At 45.1% G+C, this 25,342-nt stretch overlaps 1 protein-coding gene across 9 annotated transcripts in view; it reads left to right on the top strand.

Annotated features, from left to right (window-relative positions):
- The window catches only part of KAZN (kazrin, periplakin interacting protein), a 728,345-nt gene that overhangs the window by 565,752 nt on the left and 137,251 nt on the right, over positions 1-25,342 (top strand). For all 9 annotated transcript variants that reach the window (XM_038376718.2, XM_043500175.1, XM_038376720.2 and 6 more), the window contains one exon: positions 5,902-6,093. In XM_038376718.2, the coding sequence (XP_038232646.1) occupies positions 5,902-6,093 (192 nt within the window). The remainder of the gene's footprint in view (positions 1-5,901; positions 6,094-25,342) is intronic.

Below are 25,342 nucleotides of genomic sequence, written 5' to 3'. Positions count from 1 at the left end.
AGTTTACATCTGAACATTGACTTAATACAGCTTTGAAACTTTACTATGCAGAAGACAGATGCTGCTTTCCCTTTATTTATTTCTATTTTGTAGTTTACGTTTAACACAGCACTGTACTGTATTTCCAGGGGGTTTTGTTGCGTTTTTTTTTGCTGCCACTGCTGCCTGATTGCGTACTTCCAGTTCCCAGTGAGGTGTGTGGTTGACTGGTCAATTTGTAGGTCTGGTGTTTGTAACTCTGAGGTTCTGCTGAACGTTTTGAGACCAATCAGCCAGTTTTTAATACATTTAATGTGTGCCATGTTAATTTTATATCTGTTTTTAATCAAAATGTTGTGCAGTATCAAGTCAAATGCCTTACAGAAGTCTTAGTATACTATATCAACACTAGCACTTTTATCAGCCAAACTTGTAATCTCATAGAAAAAATATCAAGTTAGCTTGACAGGATCTACTTTCCATAAACCATGCTGATTTGTATTAATTTATATTACCCTCCTTTAATTCTTTATTAACCGAGTCCTGTATCAGCCACTCTGTTATCTTGCCTGGGATCGATGTCATGCTGACAAGCCTATAATTAGCCGAGTCATCCCATTTATCCTTTGAAAGAAAGCTAATGTGCCAATATTTAAAGTCTTTTGGAACTTCCCTGTTGTTCCAAGACTTATTGAAAATCAGTATTAACTGCCCAATGAGTTCCTTGGCCAGCTGTCTGAAAACTCTTATATGCAAGTGTTCAGGCCCTGCTGATTTAAAAATGTCTAACTTTAGTGGCTGATGTTTAACATCTTTCTGATATACTAGTGGAATGGAAAGAGTGTTGTTATCGTTATCATCATCATCATCATCATCATCATCATCATATGATGAGACTAAACCATGTGTTATGTACATGGCTCTTAGCTTGGTTTTGTTGTAGGGAGCAAAATGCTTCCTTCTGAAGTGACATTCTGTTTAACTTCTTGATTCATAGATTTATAGATACTAAGGTCAGAAGGGACCATTCTGATCATCTATTCTGACCTCCTGCACAGCGCACTCTTTTATCCCTATGTAGATGTATCCTTAGAAGCCTCATCTATCTGTAAAAAGAAAAGGAGTACTTGTGGCACCTTAGAGACTAACAAATTTATTAGAGCATAAGCTTTCGTGAGCTACAGCTCACTTCATCGGATGCCGATGAAGTGAGCTGTAGCTCACGAAAGCTTATGCTCTAATAAATTTGTTAGTCTCTAAGGTGCCACAAGTACTCCTTTTCTTTTTGCGAATACAGACTAACACGGCTGCTACTCTGAAACCTATCATCTATCTGTGCGATCTTTTATGGGATTCCTTTGTACAGCGACCTGTTTTTAGTTGCAGGAGTTGGGGGCGGGGTTGTGGGGTTTTTTTCCTATTGTTTCCTCCCAGTTTAGTTGCCTGCCTAGGCTTGGCGCGTTCTGTTGTGGCAATGAGCAGCTTTCTTCTTGGCCCCTACAAGCTCAGTTTGGCATCCCCTCTAGCCTATGTACCAGTCAGTCACTGAAGCTCATACAATCACCAACTAGACTGTGCCCCCTGACATCACACTGTGGCATTGCTTCAATACTGCTCCATTGAATCAAGATGAATGGAGGTACACTAAGGATGTAAATGAAGCCCACATAATTTAATGATTTCCAAGGGTGTAAATCCAAGCTGGGATTCAATGGGCAGAATGTGGAAATAAGGACAGGTGTATGCTGCTGTCACAGAGGGGGGACAGTCCAGAATGATGAAATGACACGTGTAGCGAGGCAGGCTTGCTTCTGGGTTAAGTTGGCAGAAACTTGGGTGCAAGAGCTGGGCAGAAAGTCTGCCTGGATAGGTGGCCTGATCTGTCACAGCGGGACAAGGCACCTGCAAACTCTGCCTGGAGGACGAGAAGTGAAAATGGGTGATTCTTGCAGGCTCCATTTGTCATCAGTGCACTCCCCTGGGAGTGAATCATCCAGGGACACACCTGCCCCATGCAGATACTAGCATGTGTAGTTTGTCAGTGGGGCTGACTCAAGCTGGATAGATTAAGACATGTATGGTTCCTTGTTCCACACTGTATAGTGACATTGTAGTTCAGTAGGGGACAAAGAGACAGGACCCCTGGGTTCTACCATCCCACTCGGATACTGACTCTCTGTAAGACTCCTCTCTGCTTTATTTAGCTCATCAGTAGAGCCCTGCGTTCTGCATCCAATCCACAGGCCATGTTTGTGGATATAAAGTGGATGTCCACAGATGTGCAGGTCGATAAGTACAATTAGTATTACATTGGGGTTGCTGCCTCTTTAAAGATGTGGATCAGTAAGAAGGCAGAGTTTCTGGTTTGAATAAAATCCTTTGAAATATTTCTTGCACGTTTTATTCCTGTATGTAACAAATAGATATTTATGGTTTGGAATCAACCCTTCAAAACAATATGAACTAGCAATATTCCTCTTGCTTGGACTAACGAAACCAAATTGCTTCTGTGCTGCCCACAGAGGCACCATTTATCGGGGTCCATTATTTACCATGGGGAGTGAATGCGCAGTATAAATGTAGTCAAACGCTGGTTTAGATGGGGGTTTTCTGTTGTCATGATTAAAGTTAGGTCTGAAGAGCAAAGAGCAGTTTAAACTTGGGACAAATGTCTGCTTTTGGAGGGGTTTTGATGATTGTCCAATGAGATCCAAAGGAATCCAGGTTCTGGGTTGGTGATCAGAGCAACCCGTGATTCTGTGTATCACGATCAACTTGTGCTTCTCTGTCTTGCCCTCTCAAGGCCAACAAGAGGAATAGATAAGGAGCTGGAGGCTCCGAGGGGGATCAGACCGCCCTTTGGAAACGCAGGGCGGGTCTGCTCCCTGGAAAGCTGCTTTCTAGAGACAGGATGGGCTGAGCAATGGCACAGTGTTGGTACCTCTCAGGACAGGCTGATATCACAGGGTTATCCTTTTAATGCTGTTGGCCAGATGGTCTGGTCCCTGAACAGGAGGGGCAGGCGGGGCGGGGAGAGAAGCAGCTTTCCCCCACTTTGTACTCCCTGTCCAGGGGCCAGCCACATCTTCAGTCCTTGCACTCCCTCCCCCTTTCCCCTACCGTGTGCTTTGGCCACCTCAAGTGGAATAGGGAGAAAGAGAAGTACTGTAGGTGCAGCTAACTGGATGCAAAAGGAGCATGTGCTGCACCCTCAAAGATGCAGCCAGTGCTCAGGGGAGCTCTGGGAGGCCTTGGGCCGCCGGCACTCCCCGCAGCGTGGTTCTGTGCCAGCTGCCTGTTTCACGGAAAGCTGGTGGTGCACTTCGGTGCAGCTCTCTGGAGGCCATGCACAATTTCCAGCCGCAGAAAATTTGGCCTAAGATTTGCACAGACGAAGGTCTCGGCAAGAGCCTGGAGTTAGTCTACCCTTGCCAGAGCCAGCTATCAGCAGAGGAGGGAGATTTGGCAGATAAACGGATTTTCCAAAGAAGCAGGCGACGCAGGTATAATCTCTCCCTGGGTAACCAGGGGTGACCACTTTGAAGCTGCAAACAAAATGTCCTTCCCGTTTCCCACCATGTACATTTATTTAAAGAAAACCCACCCTCCTTTTTCCCCCCTCCCAACTGTCCTTGTTCTGCTCTTGTCTTCCCTTCATGCCCTGTTTCCACAGTGGTGCTGTGGTGAGGGGTAGATACAGCGCTTCAGTGCCCTTTTTAATTAGGGGCTCCACAACGGCAGTCCAATGGTAGCAGAAAGCTGGCTGGTCTAAAAATACCAGTTTGGCAGGCACCGAATGGCACCTAAATACAGGGGACTGTAGAGTTTTAACTTCTGGCTCCACTGGTCTTCATTGCAACATTGTTATTGGTGGAGTCGGCGCTGGCAGATTTTTCGGCTGTGCTCTTGAATATGCTCATTGATTCCTGTTTTATGTTCATGCTGCTGTTCTAGGAGTGACCCTGGGTCAAACTGGAGTTTGAATACATGCCCTGTTGAAAGTACAACTGCTTGTTTGGAGGGGTTATTTACTTTTTTTTAAAGCAATATATATGAAGATTTCCAAAGACTTAGGTGGGGAAAACCCAGTGGGTGTAAGGATAATGGAAAGCGAGGGCAAGCAGGTCCTAAGAACAATAGAGCATAATGCATTTCTGAGTGCGGTGTCTCTGAATATTTCATCTATAACCAGCAGTGATACGAGTCTCGTCTTGTATTACCCTTTTTAAACGGCAGTAAGTATCTTTGCTGTTCTCGCTCCATATTGCTGATAATGGTTCAGAAACTAGCCCCCTACAGTATTGTCTGGGATTCCATTATTCAGCTGAGGAACAGATCTGCTCCAGTGTATCACTTTAACCTTATGATGTATGAGGCTCTCTCTCTCCTCCCCCACTCGCATACACACTTGCAATATTTATGACAATTGATGCACTACAACGCTCCGGCAAGCTGTATTTGGCATGCGTCACAGCCCAAAATGCATCATTTTACAGCAGTTTGTAATAATGGCTTCTCATGAGTCTCTTTAAAGATGCATATTTTGTAAATGACCTATGGAGGATACTTCATCTCTGTTGCCTTGACTCTTAGAGATGCTTCTGGATAGCATTTGGTTGGGTTTTAGTTGGCCACCAAATGGTTCTCAATAGAAGCAGGTGTTTTTCTAGAGCCAATCAGAACCTCCTTTCCTGTACACACATGAACTATGCAAAAAAAAAAAATTAATGGAATTTAACTCTCAAGGACTATTTCTGGACTTGCTTTGTTAACGTTTTCAGGATCCTTTCCCTCTGCTTCCATACTTGCAGGGATAGTACTTTAAGGGGCTAGAGATAGTTAGTAATTAATATAGAAGAATTAGATACAGACAACAAGAATTGAAAGCTTTAAAACTTTGGGTTTTGCCCATAAATGAAAGGAGGTTCCCACCCGCCTCCCCCCAAGATCTCTCAAAACACCTTTGCTAAGATTTCTTGGGCAGAGTTTGAGCACATGGGTGAATGTAAGCAGAACCTGCTTGCATTTAACTTAGATATAGTGAAACTCAGTGGAGTAGATCGAGAGTTGAGGGCAACATCTACTGAGAACAGGCTGAACAATTGCTTTCTCTAGATATTGTGGCTATAGCAAAAATCATTAAGGAAAAGCAGGGGCCTTAAAAATTAGCAGAATTAAGAGGTAATGGTCAAGATTTTTTTTAAATGATGGGTGATTTTTGGGTACCCAGTCTGAGAAATCTTAAAGCACCCTGATTTCCAGAAGGTAGGTGCTCAGCCCTTTCTGAAAATCCGACCCTTTTTTCAAGCTGCTTTAAGTCAGGCATCCAAAAATAAAGACACCCAAAATCACCTATCACCCTTGAAAATCTTTGCTAGTGCTTCTCCAAGGGCTGAAATTTTCTCTCTGATCATGGCTATAAGAACTGGAAAAGGAACAGAATAGAAACTAGTTACTGGCAGGAGCTCTCTGAGCTCCCTTTTACTGGTTCCATCCCTTCTCTGAAAAATTCTGACATCAAGGGTGCATTTGCTCTACCATATTCATCTTTTTAAACCTATGGAGTAGCCCTGGGTGACCGTCCAAAATATCTTCAGTGCTTTGCAGTGTGCAGATTGCAGTATCCCTTATCAAATTAGAGTGAAGCATTTCTAAGGAGAATAAAATTGATTTCACTGCCATGGCACTTTACCTGTGCCTCTGGCACCATGTGTCTAAGCAGGACAAACAGGTTAACCTGAGGGTGCTGTGCTTCCCACTCAGTGGAATTGTGGGGGCTTGAGAGTTGCACGCACAACGCCAGTGCTGGGTTCTTGTCACCAACCAGGTTTCGGTTGTCTAACTGCCCGAGCGACTGAAAACCTGCCAGAGCCGAAGAGAGCAGCTAGTCACTTCCTCGAATTGTGTTCTCTCTTCCTCCAGTGCTGTTACGAGAAGAAGTGACCCAGCTTCAAGAGGAGGTTCACCTGCTCCGACAAATGAAGGAAATGCTAACAAAAGATCTGGAGGAGACACATGGCAGCAAGTCGACGGAGGTTCTCTCCGCCACTGAGCTCAAACTCCAACTGGCCCAGAAAGAGCAAGAGCTAGCGCGAGCCAAAGAAGCCCTACAGGGTAAGCCTTTAATCCTTCCCTTTGTCTTTGTGCCCAGGTCTTTCTGAGTACTGTTTTCTGTGCGTGGCTCTGTCACAGGATCTGTGCTTTACACACTGTCTCTGAACATCTCCGTGTGTCTCTCTCCTCCCTTCTCTTTCTCCCTCCCTCTGTCTATCTGTCACATCCTGAGATTCGTCCACAATATTTACCAAAGAGGAACAAAAAGTTGCCCTTTTCATTCTGATTACTGGGTTTATAGTCACCCCAGAGCCTCCTGCCTTTATCTGCTGGGGTCAGAAGGAACCGGGCTTCTTTTTAAGGGCCTTTTAGTTTAGGGTGAAGGGGAAGTTGTTTATAAGGGCCCAGGTGAAATGATTTCACTCCCACCAAAATTCTGTCCCTTGTTTCCACACTTAGCCCGATAGACAGGCCTGAATTTCCCTGCTATACGGTGAACATTCACTAAGCCTTCTGCAACCTCTTCAGCAGAGAGCTTTCTCCTTGAAATGGATGGTGTCCCAATGTCATTTATCCGTGTGTGTGCCTGTCTGCATTCCACCCCCAATGCCCTGTTTCAGCATTAGATGGTGGGCGTAGCCATGAATGCCAGTGGATGTCAGGAAAGCTGCAGAGACTTAACAAATTATGCACCGATGCCTTGAGTTTCGGCCAGGGCTTGGTGTAGTGATGGGGGCAAAGGGGGCGGAGGGGCACGGGAAGGGGAGGGGCTGAGTCTGCTTAGCTGAATCCCTTGGGCTTAGCTTTCTGTTTCCCTGGGTTGAAATAAATCATTCTGCTTTCTTATTTCCTTAGTTGTTTTTTTCCTCCAGACTTTTGCCTTGCTTTGTCTCTTTGAGATGGGTGTGTATGTGACTGACTTGGGTGGCCGGTGACCCATCCTAGCAGAACTGAGGTTTTCTTAATAGAGCTGGCTACAATTCCTCCTCTTGACAGGTTGTTCAGGACGTTGTACCTTTATTTGTGTCTCTAACCACTGTAGATTTGGGTGATTTTTTTTTAAATTGCAATACTGTCTTTGAGCACTGTCACCCTGCAAGTTGGACAATGTGCTGCCAATGGCAGAATGATCAGGAATGGCCGGGACCAACCTGCATACGAATACAACCGAGGACATTTTGTTGTCGTTCCTACTCTTTGTCTCTTTGCAGAGCTGCTCTTTGTCTCCTGTGTGAGGTTATAATGGGATTGAGCTAGTCACACTGGCTACTGCTTTCCAGCTCACAACGCTTGTGAGATAGTTTAATCTGAAAAATTATATTATAAATACTTCAAGTTTCCTCTTGAAGGTGGCAATGAACTTGCTCATGGCTTTGCCTTTGTCTCCTGGTGACTTGCATGGCTTGTCTGAGTATTAGAGAGAATGAGCCTATGTTTCCAAATGAAAACATTGATAAACTACCATTCCAGTTTACTCAGCTTGCGAACTAGGGCTCAGAGCTAGTGTACACTTGAAACACTGCTGCAGGACTGTAGCTGCTTCACTGTAGCCATTCACTCCAGTCTCCTGTCACTGTAGTTAATCCACCTCCCCGAGAGGTGGCAGCTAGTTGGCAAAGGAATTCTTCCATGGGCCTAGCGCTGCCTACACTGGTGTTAGATCAACTTAACTGTATCACTCAAAAGTGTGGGTTTCTCACACCCCTGAGCGACACAGCTGGTCGACTTAACTTTGAGTGCAGACCTGGCCTAAATCCTCTTCTGTGGCTGCTCTAAGCCCTTAGGTAAAGTTGAAATAAAAGATTTTGCATTTGGATTTCCAGTGGATTGAGCTGTACTGTTAAAGGGGGTGCAGTGTTATTTCTGATCTTGCATAAGCTGTGATGTTAAGAAGCACCGGGTGGGGGAAAAAAATCTGTATAGTTTCTGGATTTGATCCTACTACACACAGGGAAGTAAATATTCGGCTCTGAAATTCCCCTTTAAAATTAAACCATTTTGTAAGAAAAGATTATTGGTTGAAACAACAGAGCTTGTGAGGCTCAAGGCATGCAGTATGGGGATCACTGTCCCTACCAAGGATTTATTGTGCCGTGATGCTGCTTGGTCCCTTAAGAAGAATGGTGGTGATTTAAATGATGGGCACAAAGTGGCAGTCTAAAGCAGCAGAGGGAGCGGCAAGAAGATCTCCTAGGATGTTTTAGCTGCTCTAGTTCGTGGTGTGAAAACCAGCTCAGGGAAAATGCAAGTTGCTCCCTTTAGTTTGAGTTGGATCTCTGGCAGACGTGTCCCCAAAGCAGAGGGACTGAGTGTCGTACATGAAGGTAAACTGGGAAAAAACAACAAAGACGTTGAAGAGGAAGAATTAAAAACTCTTGATGTGAGTAAAGGGTCTGTCGACACTTGGCGTGGGGGTGTGATTCCAAGATCTGATCGAGCTAGTGCCCAGAAAATAAAATGTAACCGCAGCGGTGCAAATGGCAGCCAGGACAAGCCACCTGAGTTGGTACCCATCCAAGGTGCTAGGTCTGTATTCAGACAGCTAGCCCCTCCTACCACTTGCACCGCCTTGGTTACTCTATATTTTTAGCAAGCTAGCATGGGTATGTCTCCTCAAGCTAAGAATCACTTCCCAGCCCGAAATGCAGACATCCCGTCTTGGAGATTTCAAGGTCAAGTGCACAGCGGCTGGCATTATCACAGCTGGGGAAGCAAACCAACTCCCCCTGAGTGCTGGAGGTGCAGCTAGGGACATGGAATGACAAAGCAAAGCTGAATGTAATTGCTGAAAGTGCTTTCTACCCAGCTACAAAATGTAGAGGATAAATTGCAGGCAGGTGTAATCTGAATGCAACTGGTATAAAAGGAATTTATGGGCCCAAAGTATGAAAAACTACAATCTGTGGCTGTTGTTGGTTGTTTAGGGAAAAAAACCGAGCAAGCAGCAGCTGTCAGGCAACATCTGCTAACACCACCGTATCAGGCCTGTAGGAAAAGAGCAAGAGAAGAGTCACACCAGGGATGGATGAATCCCAACTTTCAGACTCAGAAAGATGTTCAGATAATCCCTAACAGCACAATTACCTCCCGTTTGGCTATGAATATTTTTTTTGACTCTTGCGTAGTGTCTTTTGGCTGAGACTCACTTGCAAGCATGAATTAAACCTCACAATACCCGTGAGGTTGGGAAGAGTTATCCGTGTTGAGGGGGAAACTGAGGGCATGTCGGTGCTATGAGCCATAATGTAGATGCTTTCTGCATCAACAGATGGGTGTTTGCATCGAGGTAGCTAATCCACCTCTCTGAGTGGCAGTAGCTATGTCGAAGGAGGAATTTCAACCGAGCCACATCTACACCATGGACTAGGTCAGCCTAGCTATGGACCACAGGAAAGTGAATTTTTCAAAGGCAAGTGGTAACTTCTCCAAGGTCCCTGAATGGATCAGCTCAGAATAGACCCCACAACTTATCTCCCAGGCCTCTGCTCCGCTGCGTAGATGACACCCTGGAGCGAGCAGGAGCTTTAATAAACTTGAGCTCAAAATGAGCAAAACTTAATTCCAGCAATTTACAAGTCAGAGAACATAGATCCTGCAATCATATCTTCACAGCTGGACTCTTACCCTCAGATTGCATGCCAGTGCAGTCAAGAGGGTTCCATGAAGAGTCTGCCTGGATGGACTTGATTTCTAGGATCAGGGATATTCAGATCCTGTGATCTGCAACTTGCAAGCAATTGACATTATTGATGTTACTAATTTTGTCTCATCTTGGGGGAGGCGAAGAGGAGGAAGGTTACCTATTTGCTGTTATGTTATAACATGGTTCCTGGTATGGCTGTCCTTTATATTAGTGAAGTAATGTTTATTATTTGCCTGTGGTGAAAGTCAGCATTACAATAGTAACCAGCGTATCCACCTTTCATTTTGCCTCGGACTCTAAACTCAGAGAAACAATAAGCATATAAGGGCTAGTGACGTATGAACAAGATCAGTTATTTATTCTGCCTCAAGAAATGGCATCTGATCCCGAAGCAGGTACAGCACATAGCCCTAAGGATGCTGGCTAAGCATCGCCATAAATTGCATACCTGGGATGGAGATGCTTACTGGTTGCAAAAGACAAATTGCAAAGATGTGTATGGGACAGAAAACTACCCACCGCCTTCAATGCTCTGCCGTGGTTTTTGCCGTAGTATTGCTGCTGTGGTTTTTCACCAGCCTGTTCTGAGCAGATGGATGCAGTCCCTTGCATCAGCAGTGCGTCGTGAACCTTGCTAGCACTCTATGTAGAACAAGGTTTCTCAACCTGTGGGTCATGACCCAAAATCGGGTGGCCAGAATGTATCAAGGGGTCATGGGGTAGCCCCACTCCCGCGGGGCTGGCTGGGCTCAGCTGCCCTGTCTGGGCATCATGACCTCTGGGTAGAGCCCTGCGCGGATACACAATTTATGTCGATAAGCAGCTCACCATGCTAGCATGACCAGGGACAGCGGCCGGTGAGCCTGGTGCCTGCCCCATGGGGCAGGGCTGGGGGCAGTACAGCCACAGCGGAGGAGCTGCCTGGGCTGGGCGTTGGCTTCTCCAGCCCCGAGGCCCAACGTGCTGCTCATTTTACTGCTGTGGTTCCTGCCCGGTCGTTGGCCATGGCCCTGCTCATCTCACTCGTTGTTGCTAAAGCCCTTCAGCTCCATGAATATCCGCTTTATATCTGTGGATATAAATTGGGTATCCATGCAGGGGCTTTGCCTCTGGGGTCTCAGTGCTGCTCAGGTTTGGCCCAGCCGCTGCTCTGTCAGGATGATGGGGGCCAGCCAGGCCAGATTTGAGTGAGTGATTCTGTGACCCCGTGTGCCTGGTCACAATGCCATTCACTCAAAATTGGCCCAGCTGGCCCCCATTGTGGGGGCAGGATCAAACCTGAGCAGCGCTGCAACCCCAGAGTTTAGACTGCCCCGAGCGGGAAACTGAGCCAGCCAGCCCCCCGGGACCGGAGTTGCCACTGCAGGATGAGTGTGGGGTGGGCTCTGCAACACCACCCCCTCCAGGGTCTTGTACCCCCTTCCTAGGACAAGACCTATCCCCCACTCTGGGCCTCCTACTCCCCCCAAGGGGGAGGACCCTTCATTCCCCGGCCTATTTACGGGGTTGCAAGAGGCTATCAATATTTACAATTGGGTGCTGAGCCCAGAACGGCTGCTGTAGAACAAATGTAGCAAGACAGGGAAAGAAACACAAAGCTAGGTTACTGGTGGATGCTCATTGGGACATCACTGGAATATGGAGAGTGGATTTTTTACAGCACAAGACCCTTCTATTAATGAACTGTAAATGAAATCAGGAAGCACCATTTCTTACCCAGAGCCAGCAGACTATCCTGATGGCTCCAATGCACCTACCAGTCAGGGAAGGAACTCATCTTTCAAATGCTGGCAAAGTTGCCGGTCTAAATATAAATGTAGCCCCCACTTGCTCGGAGTGGCGCTTTGTCCCCCTCTAGTGGTGGCTAGGCCAGCTAAAACCGGCTGAGCTTGCTGTGGCTTTAATCAGGCAGGGAGCCTCAGAGGCTGCTGGTGGCTTCACTGGAGCCAGGGCAGAGACTGTTGCTGTGCCCAGAGCTGATTGAGGTGGGCCTACGGGGATGGCAGTGAAAGTAACCACCACCCTTGTTTGGGAAAGTGCTTGCAAGGGGCGGGCTTTTTGTTTTACACCAGCACTTGGTTGAGGCTGACGAAATGTAAAAGTACAAAGCAATAACAGTGTTGCAGATCCCAAGCACTGAAAAGTCCTGAGTTGGGTCCCTCCAGCTATCGTGAGGCCGGTGTTAAAATCGGGAGAATTAAAGAAACATGAATGTGGGGTTCTTTTCTCGTGCCTTCTGGTTTCCGAACCTTTAGGGTTCACATTTTCAGGCTTCATTCCAGAATGATGAGAGCTGGAAATTTCTTTTTATTTTGAACGGAATGCCAAGTTTCTCCTCTAATCAGATGCCTGCAGGCTCTAGCACCTTAAGAAAAAAACATATATAATGAGACTTGTGACAGCGGAAGCTGGTAACGCTGTAATAAGTGCAGGTCTAGGGAGATCGATAAAATCTCTCTGGAGTTCCTAGTTAGCAGGATGTGCCTCGTCTGTCCATCACTCTTCCTCACCCCCGTATAGCTGCAGTTAACTCAAATGCAATTTCCTAGGGCTCTCCAGAGGTGCATTGATAGTGTTGGTGCACAACGATGCTTGAGCTGGAGAAAAATGCTATGTAAATTGCAGCTGTTATTTTAAAAGCACATTAATGACTTTCAGCTCCTCGCTAGCAATAATAGCTGGGGAATCAATGACTGTCAAATGGAAGATAAAATTGGCAAAAGGAAAAGAGAAATAGGGACAGATCCTCAGCTGGTATAAATCCAGTGTAGCTGTATTGATTTCAGTGGACTACGCCAGTTAATACCAGCCGAGTATCTGACCCGTAGCTATTCAGCTTCTCTCAGGGTCTTGTTATACCAATCCATGGAGAGTACCAACTATTTTAAAATCTGGTTTTAAACAGAGTGATACAGCAGTCTGAAATGCACTCTCTCGAAACCCCCCTGTTGTTCAGGGCTTGGTTCAACACCCACTGAAGTCAGCCAGCGTTGGATCAGGCTCATGAAGGGACACAAGACTTGGAACTGAGTTTATCTGAGGAGGAGGATTCAAAGAATTCCAGTGGTAGGAAGTGTCTTGGAGTGGGACTGCAAAGCATTTAATCTAGGGGGGAGATGGAAGTTTAGAGGCATGGGATTGGGATGAAGAGTGTCTAGAGGGGATGTCAGGGTTCTTTCCTCACTCTGAACTCTAGGGTACAGATGTGGGGACCCGCCTGAAAGCCCCCTAAGCTTATTTCTACCAGCTTAGGTTAAACCCTGGTATGCTGCCACCACCAAGCGATTTAACAAAGAATCAGGGAAGAGACCGCTTGGAGACGTCGTCCCCCAAAATATCCCCCCAAGCCTTACACACCCCCTTTCCTGGGGAGGCTTGAGAATAATATCCTAACCAATTGGTTACAGAATGATCAAAGATCCAAACCCCTGGGTCTTGGAACAATGGAAAAATCAGTCAGGTTCTTAAAGGAAGGATTTTATTTAAAAAAAAAAAAAAAGAAAGAAAGAAAGATAAAAATCATCTCTGTAAAATCAGGATGGAAAATACTTTACAGGGTATTCAGATTCAAAACACAGAGGATCCCACTCTGGGCAAAACCTTAAAGTTACAGAAAACAGGAATAAACCTCCCTCTTAACACAGGGAAATTTCACATAAAACAAAAGATAAACTAATTCGCCTTGCCTGGCTTACCTATACTGTTTGCAATATTGGAGACTTGGATTAGGATGGGTTGGAGAAGATGGATTTCTGTCTGATCTCTCTGTCCCAAGAGAGAACAACCACCAAAACAAAGAGCACAAAACAAACCCTCTTCCCCCCTCTCCCCAGATTTGAAAGCATCTTTTGTCCCCATTGGTTCCTTTGGTCAGGTGCCAACCAGGTTATTTGAGCTTCTTAACCCCTTACAGGTAAGGAGGAATTTTAGGCTACCCTTATGGTTATGACAGGGGAGGATGGGAGAAGAGGGCTGCTGGATGTTTAGGTGATCAGAGGATGAAGTTTTGGAAGCCGCATTTTAGTCTCAATCCACCTCTTTCTAGATCTCGCTGAGATTCAATATCCTGGATTCAATATCCCCAGAAAATACATGGATATGTAGCCTTAACTGCAGCTCTTGTTCCATCCCAGTGCAGCTGACAGAGCATTCATCTAGCCAGAAAAAAACCTAAACTCTTAGAGAAGAGAGAGCAGCTCATCTGTGAATGTTCCCTGCAGTCTTGCACATCTGTCTTGAAAACTCTAGGGGGATGGAAACTGTAAACAGAACACAACCCAGGGATCGATAGGGGCCAGGAAATGTGCTTCACCGCATGCCTCAGTGCTGATTATTATTTTTTTTAAATGCCATGTTAGCATTTCTCTCGTTTCACTAACCTTTCCCTCCCTGTCCTTTTTCTGATCTGTCATGATAGCAGCCCTGTGGAATGTACCTCCCCCTGTTTTGCGCTGCTTGTCTGGGTTTTATAGTTGTTTTAAGAATTCCTTATTTTATTTGCATTGAGTGTTTGGCTTGAGAGAGAGAGAGATTGAGGTTTGCTTGCTGTGTTACCTTGTTGGTTTCTGTTTATTGTGTGTGATTGTTAGGGCCCCCTACCAAATTCATGGTCCATTTTGGTCAATTTCACGGTCATAGGATTTTAAAAATTATAAATTTCATGATTTCAGCTATTTAAATCTGAAATTTCACGGTGTTGTAATTGTAGGGGTCCTGACCCAAAAAGGAGTTGGGGGTGGGGGCGGGATCACAGGGTTATTGTAGGGGGAGTTGCGGTACTGCTACCCTTACTTCTGCACGGCTGCTGGTGGCAGTGCTGCCTTCAGAGCTGAGCAGCTGGAGAGCAGTAGCTGTAGGCCGGGAGCCCAGCTCTGAAGGCAGAGCCACTGCCAGCAGCAGCACAGAGTAAGGGTGGCTTGGTATGGTGTTGCCACCCTTACTTCTGCACTGCTGCCTGCAGAGCTGGGCCCTCAGCCAGCAGCCACCACTCTCCGACCGCTCAGCTCTGAAGGCATCGCAGAAGTAAGGGTGGCAATGCTGTGACACCCGCCCCTCCTCCCCCCAAATTACCTTGTGACCCTCCCTGCAACTCCCTTTTGGGTCAGGACCCCCAGTTTGTGAAACGCTGGTCTCCCACATGAAATCTGCACACAAGACCAGATTTCATGGGGGGAGACCGGATTTCACAGTCTGTAACACATTTTTCATGGCCGCAAATTTGGTAGGGCCCTAGTAAGTATGTATTATGTACGTGTGTGTGTGTGTGTGTGTGTGTGTGTGTGTGTGTGTGTGTGTGTGTGTGTGTGTGTGTGTGTAAATATATATGTATATAATTAATATGTCCATAGAATACATATTAGTATGGAGTGAAATAAACATTTTTATCAACATGAATTTAGGAATGGCACATTAATCTTGTGATGAAATTATGCAGCTGATCCTGAATGAATGCCAATAAAACCTTTATACTACACCATCATGTGTTCTGCAATTGCCAAATATGCTAGAGGAAAACTACTTTAGGAATGTTTTGAAACCAATTCAGGCAGAGAACATGCATAGATCTGCAGTATTGCCATTCATAAACATTCAAAAATCATTAGTCAGATTCTCAAAAAGAAAAAAAGTGTGTCCAGCTTAAATGTGGGGACTTTTTATTTGTCTTCTGGTATTTGAACCTTTAGGGTTCATATTTTCCAAATATTGCGAGGCTCATGATAAAATTGTGAGAGTTTGCTATGCTGGATCTGCTCCCACAGATCACATTGCAGGAACTGGGCCGTAGTTTTGGAAGGGAAGAGGAAATACCATGTGGCACCAAGTAACCAACCATACAATCTCTCACAGCAGCAACCTGTGTGAATTCCTTCACACAGATACTGCATGGGACAGCCATAGGTTGCTCTAATATAGTCTGTCTCCCCCCTGAGCATAAGGGGTATATTGGAGGGGATAGAGCCATAGTGGAAGCTTTCTACCGTCATTCTGAGCAGCTCCAGATTGCACACGCCTCACAAAGTTGCTGCAATCTCCCCCCTTGTTTTTAATTATTTTACAGTCTGATTTATTTTACAAATAGACTCTGGAATCCTGCCGTGAGCAAAAGGCTGCATCAACTTTTTATGGAAATAATCTATTGCAACCCAAGTCATGCAGACTTGGCAGAAAGCAACTTTGAAATAGTTACTGTTGAGGCAAATAGGTCAGTGAAAACAGTAGTTTGGTAAGTAACCATTATGTGTTAGAAATTTGCAAATAAAAAGGAGGTAGTGGTTAGATGTGTGAATAACAGAGTACTTGTATGTACACTAGCTAGGAAAATAATGACAAAAGCAATTCAACCTGATACTTGGCATGTAAGCTGATGGGTCACGAGGCTATATGGGTTAATATACTGGCCATTGCTTCCTGAAACCTCCCGCTCTGTTACCAGCTCTTGATCCTGCTGGGAGAGAATTGCATGGGTCCTTCTCATTTCTCCAGGCAGATATAACTGGTTATCCCAACTTGAAATAAGGGCAGTGGGTAGGATTGCCAGGTCAGGAGGGACTTGCCTATGGAGCCAGGGCTGGGAGCTGCAGCTGAGTAGGGGCTGGTGCGGGTGATGACACGGCACCTCCCCCTCCCTCAGTAACCGGACTTTGGGTGTCCAGTCAGTAGATCTGCTCAGACACTATCAGGTTTCCTTTTTAACCGAATTTTCTGGTTGAAAACTGGACACCCTCACAGCAGGATGAGCTGTTTATAAGAGAGAAGATCCAGGGTGTGGCCTGAGCAGTCCCGAGAAGGAAATTAAGGAGCTGCTAAGCCTGGGAAGAGGGTTTGTGTTGAACACTTGGAGAAGAGGGTGTTTGCACGTTGCATACTCTCTGGCTGTGTTTGTAGAGCAGGCTGAGAAAGGCGCCTGCTGACAGGGGTTTGTCTGCTGAAGTTTGTCAGTGTAGGAGGTAGGATACTACACTGAGTGAATCAATGATTCTGGCAGTTGTGGCAGTTCCTAATTTTTTCTTTTAAAAAAAAAATTAAATATCCAGAATTTTGGTGTGTCATGCTGAAAAGCAATGTGTGATTTCCTCCTGCTGGTCTGGGGCAGGTGGTGCACTTGTGTGCCAGCAGAGAAATCAGACACCCTGGTACACAGACAGGGAAGTAAACACAGGCAACCATATTGGCTTTTACTTAATGTGAAACATCATAAAGTGTGTGTGTGTGATTGCTGGGAGAGCATTAGCTTTTTATTGTCCACCTTCTAAAAAGCTGTTACACACAATGAGGAATAAGAAATAAATCTGTATCTTTAATGCAGTTGAAAATTTATTTGCATGACAGAAGTGCTGGGCCCTATGAGAATACATAGTAAGAGAGAGCCCCTGCTTGGAAAAGCTTCCAGTCTAAATTGACAAGGCAAAGAGTGAGAGAAGACATGGGTATAAAAAGTGAAGTGACTTGCCCAAGGTCACAAAACATCATAGAATCATAGAAGATTAGGGTTGGAAGAGACCTCAGGAGGTCATCTAGCCCAACCCACTGCTCAAAGCAGGACCAATCCCAACTAAATCATCCCAGCCGGGGCTTTGTCAAGCCAGGCCTTAAAAACCTCTTAAGGATGGAAATTCCACCACCTCCCTAGGGAACCCGCTCCAGGTCATTAGCAGAGCCAGGAATAAAACTCAGCTTTCCTGACTCTCAGTCCAGTGCCCTGTCCACTAAGCTACCTCATCTCAGTAATTCCTCTGTGTAAAAACATGTATTCTTCTAGGTTCTGTACACAATAAACGCCAAGGTGCTCTTACAGCAGTGTATAGATCATGTAAAGTGACACTTACGGTTGTTAGTGGAAAAATTATAGAAGCCTATTCTTGCTGTTGGTTTTAAACCTGCAAGTGCAATGCAGAAACTTAGAATGGATATGGAATACCTGGTGCTTAAAGTGGAGGGAAGCATTGAGATCTGGAATAGCTTTGCCTGGAGTGTTTGTTTTACTAGGCTTCAGTAATTTTAACAGCCTCACTTTTGCATAACTTTGCTTCACTGACACCAGCTTGATGCTGGCCAAGTGATTAGTGACAGATGTTAATTCTCATCTGGAGTTAGAAAATTCATGTACTGTGATGTTACTTCTCCTGAAATATTTAAATATTAAAACTGCAATCCCACAAAATGCTGAGACAACACTTTTCTTGTTCTTAAATTCCAGAGATCTCCTGAAGGGTTTGCTTTGTAATAGTCTGAATGCAAAATACGGATTAATCGTCCCTCTTTATGTACTTGAAATACATTTCTCACGCTTTTGTTAGTGCTTTAATGCAACATGAACAAGGTGATAAGCTGAATGCAGTGTCCCTTTCCCTCACTAAAACCCTTCTGTGGGGGAAAGGAACAGAGTTCTGACTTTCCTGTGTTTTCATATAAATAAATGGGATAAACATTCTATTTATTTAGCAGAATATAGGTTGAATCCAGGCAGGGCTGGATGTTTGAATAAACCAAGCGGTTTTCTTGATTCCTAATAGAACACAACTGTGTAGTCTGCTTGTCTTTATCCCATTGTTCCTTCCTTGGGTGCTAATCCCATCACACGCCATCTCTATTTTTGATCACATGCTGTCCAAGTAACACCCTTTTGAGCTGCAGCCCATTAACCCCTGTCTGTATTAGCATTCTGATTCTGTGACCCTGGATTGTGCAAACCGCACTTTCAAGACTATCATGACTTTTAGGGACTGCATTTGAAAGAGACTTTACTTCAGACCCCTTCAAGAGTAAGGTTGTTTGTCTAACAAGTAAATAGCCAGCAAGAGCAGACGCGGACAGTTGTATTATTAAGAGGCTGCGTCATGGGAATTGGCTGTACCCAGGTGTTTTGCAGAATTGTAGGAGCTTGAGATGAAGACCTGGATGAATGAGCTGTATTAGATTGTACAGCCGTCACCCTTGGGAAGTGACAGAAGCCTTGTTTCTTGGGAGGTTTCAAACTCTACAGGACTCAGTATTGGAGATTGTAGCATAGGGAACAAACATGGCTCGGTAAAAGGAACAGACTAAGGCACTAATTCAGAACACTTAAGTGCCTGCTTCCATCCATCTTCATTCAGCAAAGCACTTACGGCTCTGTTTTAAGATAGGCTCAGGCCCTGAAGCTCTGATTATTTTATTTATTTATCTCTCTCCTTCCATCGCCGCCTCTTGTGTGGTTGCTTAATCCTATTTGAGCGCCAGGCTGGCCACAACAACATATATTTAATTGTGGAAATGGATACACAGACTTCCCAGCCTGCTGTGTAGAGCAGAAGCTATCTATAGAGATTGTCCAGATTTTCTTTTACCTCCCTATTAGAAGCACAGGACTCTGAACAAAAACCCAATCAGCTTTTCAAAGACCTAATTTATTAATCCAAACAAAAGACTAAGGTGATTTGCTCATCCAGTCTCTGAAAGTGTTTGATATGTAACACAAATTGTATTCGAATCCCTACAGCAATATTTTCAACCAATGCTGACTTTGATTTGATTTTTTTTTTCCCAGAGACTCTTTTCTTTTGCAGTAAAGGAATCTGTTTAGTGAGTGAATTGCTGCCTGCTGGTATTTGCACTAAAGAAGATCTTCTAAAGGGAATTCTAATTAAATAGAGAGCTGCTGCAAACTTAGTATAATGATACAGAGTATGCCGTATTGCATTCCTGCACTCTCGATTTATCTGGTGTTGGAAGCACCAATATTCTTGGGATAAATTGAATTGGGAGCAGGTGTTTGTTAGATTTTATAAAGTCGGCTGCCTGTTTGTTGGGATTTTGCAATGCCTACTCAGTGGGATGACACATTGTTTACACAGATTTCAGAGTAGCAGCCGTGTTAGTCTGTATTCGCAAAAAGAAAAGGAGTACTTGTGGCACCTTACAGACTAACAAATTTATTTGAGCATAAGCTTTCGTGAGCTACAGCTCATGAAAATGCAGTAAATGCATCCGATGAAGTGAGCTGTAGCTCACGAAAGCTTATGCTCAAATAAATTTGTTAGTCTCTAAGGTGCCACAAGTACTCCTTTTCTTTTTATTGTTTACACAGACCTCAATCAGACCACTTTTGGAGATGGGCTGATCTGCTGATCCTAGCAAAGCAGTCTGGCCTGGTGGATGCGGTTAATGATTAGGTAGGTTGTACTTTCCCTTCCAAGGATTAGTTTACACGGAAAATGACGACCTGTTATAACATGATAATAGATATGATACTGCTCAGTGTAGATGGTGACTGGGGTCATGGTTACCCTGAGGATCCTTTGTGTGAACGTATATTTAACGTCTCCGTTAACGTGTGAAAACACAATGGCATTGGACAGTGGAGGCAAGTCCCTGATTATAATGATCATTTGTACTACGGTAGCACCTTGGGGCCCTGGTTGTGGATCAGGGCCCCATAGCTCTAGGCTCCATATAGACCCAGAACAAAGGGACAGTTTAGCACCTATAATGTCAATATATGTGACAAATTGCCCCAAAGAGATTACAGACTAAATAGTCTTTGAGGAGTACTGGACCACCACCTTGGAGGGTTGCCAGAAGTATGGCCTACGCTTCTGAAGGTCTGTTTCTCAGAAGAGATGTAAAACTACTGTGTTCAGTAAAGGTCCTAGAGCACTTTTAGCAACGTATTACTGGTTAAATTCCAGCTAGGGCAGTTCCGATCTGCCTATGGAAATTTGCCCTGAGTCTGACTGACTAGCTGTCCTAACTCAATGTGCACAGTGTTGCATTATTCTCTGAAACAACTGCTGCACTCAGCCCCAGAGACGACTCTGTTCCACAGTTTCTGGGCAAACCATCTGTAAAGCGCTTCCGGATCCTTCACGAGAAATGGTTCTGCTCCAACATACACCTTTATTATGAAGTCACCGTTAAAGACTAAGCCTGAAGACTCAGTCTATAGCAAAGTGTAGAGACAGGATGACTGTTGTGTGTGTAAACTGTGCATGGGGTTGATGAATGTTAGGGGTCAGTCGTGGTGATGATACCGAATTTCATGTCTGGGACATAGCTACAGCAGAAATTAAGTGAATGTTAATGCGACAAGCTGGTCTCTGCATTCTTCTTTCACAGCATGTTGCTGAGGTCTGAGCACTGTGGCCTTGTGAGAAGATGCCTTTCCCGGCATTAGAGAATTAGAGCCTGACTCAAGAACCATTGAAGCTATTGAAAAGACTCCCATGGACTTCAGTGCTCACTGGATCGGGCCCTTAGTATTCCAGAGAATTAGAGAATATTTTGAAACTAGGATCAAGCTAAAGGGAAGCCTAGGGCACCTCTTACAAACTTCAAGGTGCAGTTCTGCTGTGGAAAAGTGACCCAGGGAGTTTCATGTTTCTTTGTCTTTCATATCACCTTGGCTTCAGTTTACATTACAAAAATGTGTTTCCTGTGCCAGCCCTACCTACCCAGCCTGAGCTGGGGAAAGCGAGCTGGGTTACTTTTGATTAATCTATTATCACAAGTAATAAAGATAATTATTACTTACTATTAACTATTTGTATTATAGTAGCACCAAGATGATTGAGACCCCATTGTGCTAGGCACTGTACAAACAAGGTAAGAGAAGGCCCCTGCCCTGAAAACATTACAGTGGAAGTAGACAGACAAATTGTAATTACTTTGTACAGTGTAAGTAGAAAGGAAAAATTATTATCCCCATTTTACAGATGAGGAACTGAGGCCTACAGAGATTGAGACTTTCACAGAATCACACAGAGAATAGGTGGCAAATCCCCAGTGTCCCAGTCCAGTGCCTTAACCACAAGGCCATCCCTCTGCCTGTCTGTGCTGCACAATCTCCGCCTTCCTTCCTGCCTGTATTCTTCTTACCTTTCTCCTCTAAAACCAAGTTGCAATGGTTATTTCTTAGATCTTGTTCTGATGCCTAGAACACAAAGGAATTCCTGGGATTTGTCCTCTTTGTTCCTACATTATTTCACATAGGCAGAGGTCTCAATAATGAATCATTCTCTATTGCCTGTCCTTAGTTTAATAATAGGTTCTTTAGAGACTATATGTGTTGAGTGAGGTATTCTCCATCTATTCTCTCTCTAGATAGATAGATATCTAATCTCTTCCTCTCCTTATGCACAACACACACAATCTATTTGATCTTTCTAATCTAATTTTTTCATTACAGTAGTATTTAGTCACTCTGAATTATAGACAAATTATTCTGTCTTCCTTTGCTATGAATTTTTCATCTAGTGTCACGTTTACTGAGATACATAATTATTTTGTGTATTTCAATATCCCTAAACACTTCACCGAGTTAAATAGTACAATTATGCAGTTAATTTTCCTCGTCTGTCGCTGCCATTTGTTGGTGGTGTCTTTTCTGTTTGAAGTATATGGACAGGGGTGAAAGGTATTGGTTGAATCTGTTGTTTGAAGTGATGGGGAGAGCATTAATTGAAATGGAAAGATTAAAGGCCATGTGCACAGTGGGGGGGGTGTATTTTAAACATATGTTAACTGTCCCATGTCAAAATACTAGTGTAGACTAAGCAAGTTGTCATTTTAACATGTGTTAGCTGATTGCAGTACACCCTCAGCCCACATGTGTTAAAATGACACTTTGCCTGGTCTACGTAATCCACACCTCAGTATGTTGTGACCAGGCCCCATATAGAGGTCAATGAGCCTGCTATCACCTTGTCTGACAGACCTGGCTTCTTTAGCTCAGCTAATGGAAGTTCAGACTGTAGGATCCAGAGGTCCCAGGTTCCATCAAAGGGTGGTTTGATTGCTCAGCTTCCATGGCTGGGTTGGAGAAAGCACAGAGCCCTGGGGCAACCCATTGCTCTGTCTCCTCCAAGCACTAGTCTTCTCCCCAATATGGACTCTAAACTGTCTATCGTGGAGGAACAGTTCAACGATGCCTGAGACACAAGGTAGCAGGACTCGTGATATCTTCACAAGCAGGCCAGTGTGCCTTACCCTATCATATGCCGCTGTTAGATCGATGAAAACAGCGCCCGTTTTCAAGTGTCTCTAGAAGCCATTTTCAACAAACGTGGTCAGCGCGAGTACTTGGTCACACGTGCTCCAGCCTTGGCGAAAGCCGGCTTGGTCCGGGCTCAAAATTCTCTCCAGGTTGCCATAGGACCAAGCACTCCAGTGTAAAGGCAATGACTGCACGTGTGTGAGGAATGATTGATGATTTCTCTGCTCAGGGCTCTGATGCACTCAGCAGGGATGAGGAAGCAGGAGTGATTGAGCTGGGTAAAATTCTTATTTCTCCTCTGCGTCCCCCATTTGAATCCCCTGTGTTTTCAGTCCTGTTGGCCGTACAAAGAGCAGAGGAGTTGGGTACTAGGTGGAGCCACTCCCCTGGCCTGATGCCATCTTCACTCCCATCTGGTGTGAGTGACAGAGTCCCTTCCCCATCCATTCCCTGCTGTCCTGCCCCCTTTCTCTCTCCCGCTCCTGTTCCTTGCTTTGTGTCCCTCTCTCCTTGTCTTTTCCAAATTTCCTCCTTCACTTCCCCTTTTTACTCTGTTTTTTTTCTCCTCTCTCTGCCCTTTTTCTTGCCCTTTCTTCTCCGTCCCCTTATTTCCATTGTCACATCCCTCTTCTTTTGCTCCTTCCTCCCCTTCTCTCATCTCCTGGCCCCCTTTGTGCGTTTTCAAAGCTCCCCAGCTGGAATGCTGCTGGGCTAACCTCTTCCCCCCCGAAGTGCAAAGAGAAGAGAGCCTCCTTTACGAACCCGACCAACCTACCAGGTGGCCTTTCAGCAACTCTTGAAGCAACATGAAAAAAATCAATGGGTCCCTCTTATTGTGTTCTGCAGGCTACCTATCTGCCCATATCACAGCACCGCTCCTCACGAGGAACGTATCACCATGTGCCTTGCAGTTGCACGCTACAGTCCTCTGCTCATAAGTCTGTCAGCTCAGTAACCTCATCGTCATCTCCTCAATCAATTAATTTTTAATGCTAAGAGCTTTAGAGAAATAATTAAAGAGGTGATCCGTGCTCTGAAGAGCTCATGCTTTCAAGGCCCAATCTGGCAAATGGTCATACCTGGGAGGAACTTTTTCATAGATTCTGCATCCGTCTAGGATGTCCTCCTGCATAGCAGAGGAATAGCACAACTTTACTCACACAGCACTGATGTTAATGGACCTCAGGTGTGAAGTGTGTATAGGTGTTTGCAGAGTTGGGTCCTCAATGTTCGTTTGAAAAACAAAGTAGGATGAAAAGGAGACTTAGCACAATTCATCCTTTCTGTTGTGGTTGCATCTGCCCAAAAGAGCTCACAGTCTGGCATTTAGACATTGACATCAGGTGAATGAAAAATGAAGGTTGTAGGAGGACAAGTTAACCATGCAGGAAGCTGGCATTGCATAGGCTCAGCAGACCCAGTGGTCAAGGGCAAGCATTATACCGATAAGGTCCTACAGTTGCTCCATTAAGGAGGCATGTGCACTCCTTGATGCTTGCATTAAATTTTTAATTTAAAGTATCACTAGATATTACAATTCATTTTAACAAGTGAGTTAATGTAGTTTTTTCTGAGTGTGTCGGCTTTCTTCTGGGAACAGCAGAAGTGGTTTGGGTTTGGGTGTTGGGTTTTTTGGAAGGGCTGTGAAGGAGAAGCAGTAGCTTCGCATGTAGGTTTGGGAGGGTTGGGGAGTGGGGAAGTTCCATGCACAGGGAGCAACATGGTGGCAGGCACAGAGTTGGAAGTGGGAGAAGAGAATGCAGAGGGATTGAGGCTGGCGTCACCGGTGCACAAAAGGACGCAGGTCAGACAGAGACCAGGGCTATGTGGTAGAAGATCTGAATATCAAGAACAAGGTGTTTGGACTCGAGACCCAAGAATCGTGCTTCCTGTTGACTGAAAAGGCTTGATTATAAAATTATTGGATGAGAGCAGTGAGGTTTTTCCATTCAGATATGCACAGAGTATCCTAATCTACTGTCCCTGCCCTAGGCATGCTGGTTTGCTGTGTCCTGCACTGGGATGGAATGGAAATGATTGCTTACATTTGCTGTCATTTGCAAAGTGCTTCTCTTAGACCTCAAATAGCAGCTTTGCCATCCTGATTCTCCGTGCAGACTGAAACCTTCCTGGAGCTTGCTATGCTCGTGTGAGCAAAGATTTGCAGGTGTTGGGTTTCTTAGCCAGACTGTCAAACTGCATTGCGCGGTTTATGATGTAGACAAATATCTTATAAGGATTAGGTGGAGAGACCTCATTTTCACCAGTGGCTGAAGTTAAACGGTACGGCCCTGTCTGGAGCGACAAAGGGCTAACGCATTCACCCGCTCTCCCCCGGCCTCTCACTAGACATATTAATAAGACTATTGCACAGCTGCACTTTGAATGTAAAGTCCCTGGGGTAAGCGGGCTGGCTTTGGGGTATGCCACAGAGGGTCAGCGCAGCAGTGTGTAAACATTCAGGGCCATTGACTTGTCCTCCGGCTTCATGAGCAGGTTGGGGGCTCTCGTTAGGAGCCCCAGCTGCTTTACACCTTAAAAGGCAGCCCCATGAGGGCTTCTTAAAACATTTCCTTGAGCTTCCTGCCAACAGTCTCAGAGCAGAGAGGTTCCTTTGCTGGGGCGCACTGGCTGGTCACACTGGGCTCTTCTCCTTTCCATCTGAGAGCACGGCGGGAGGGGGAGGTGAAATAAAG

This window comes from Dermochelys coriacea, chromosome 18, assembly GCF_009764565.3.
Source record: "Dermochelys coriacea isolate rDerCor1 chromosome 18, rDerCor1.pri.v4, whole genome shotgun sequence".
Classification (NCBI taxonomy): domain Eukaryota; kingdom Metazoa; phylum Chordata; order Testudines; family Dermochelyidae; genus Dermochelys; species Dermochelys coriacea.
This window is presented reverse-complemented; position numbering and strand designations above follow the sequence as displayed.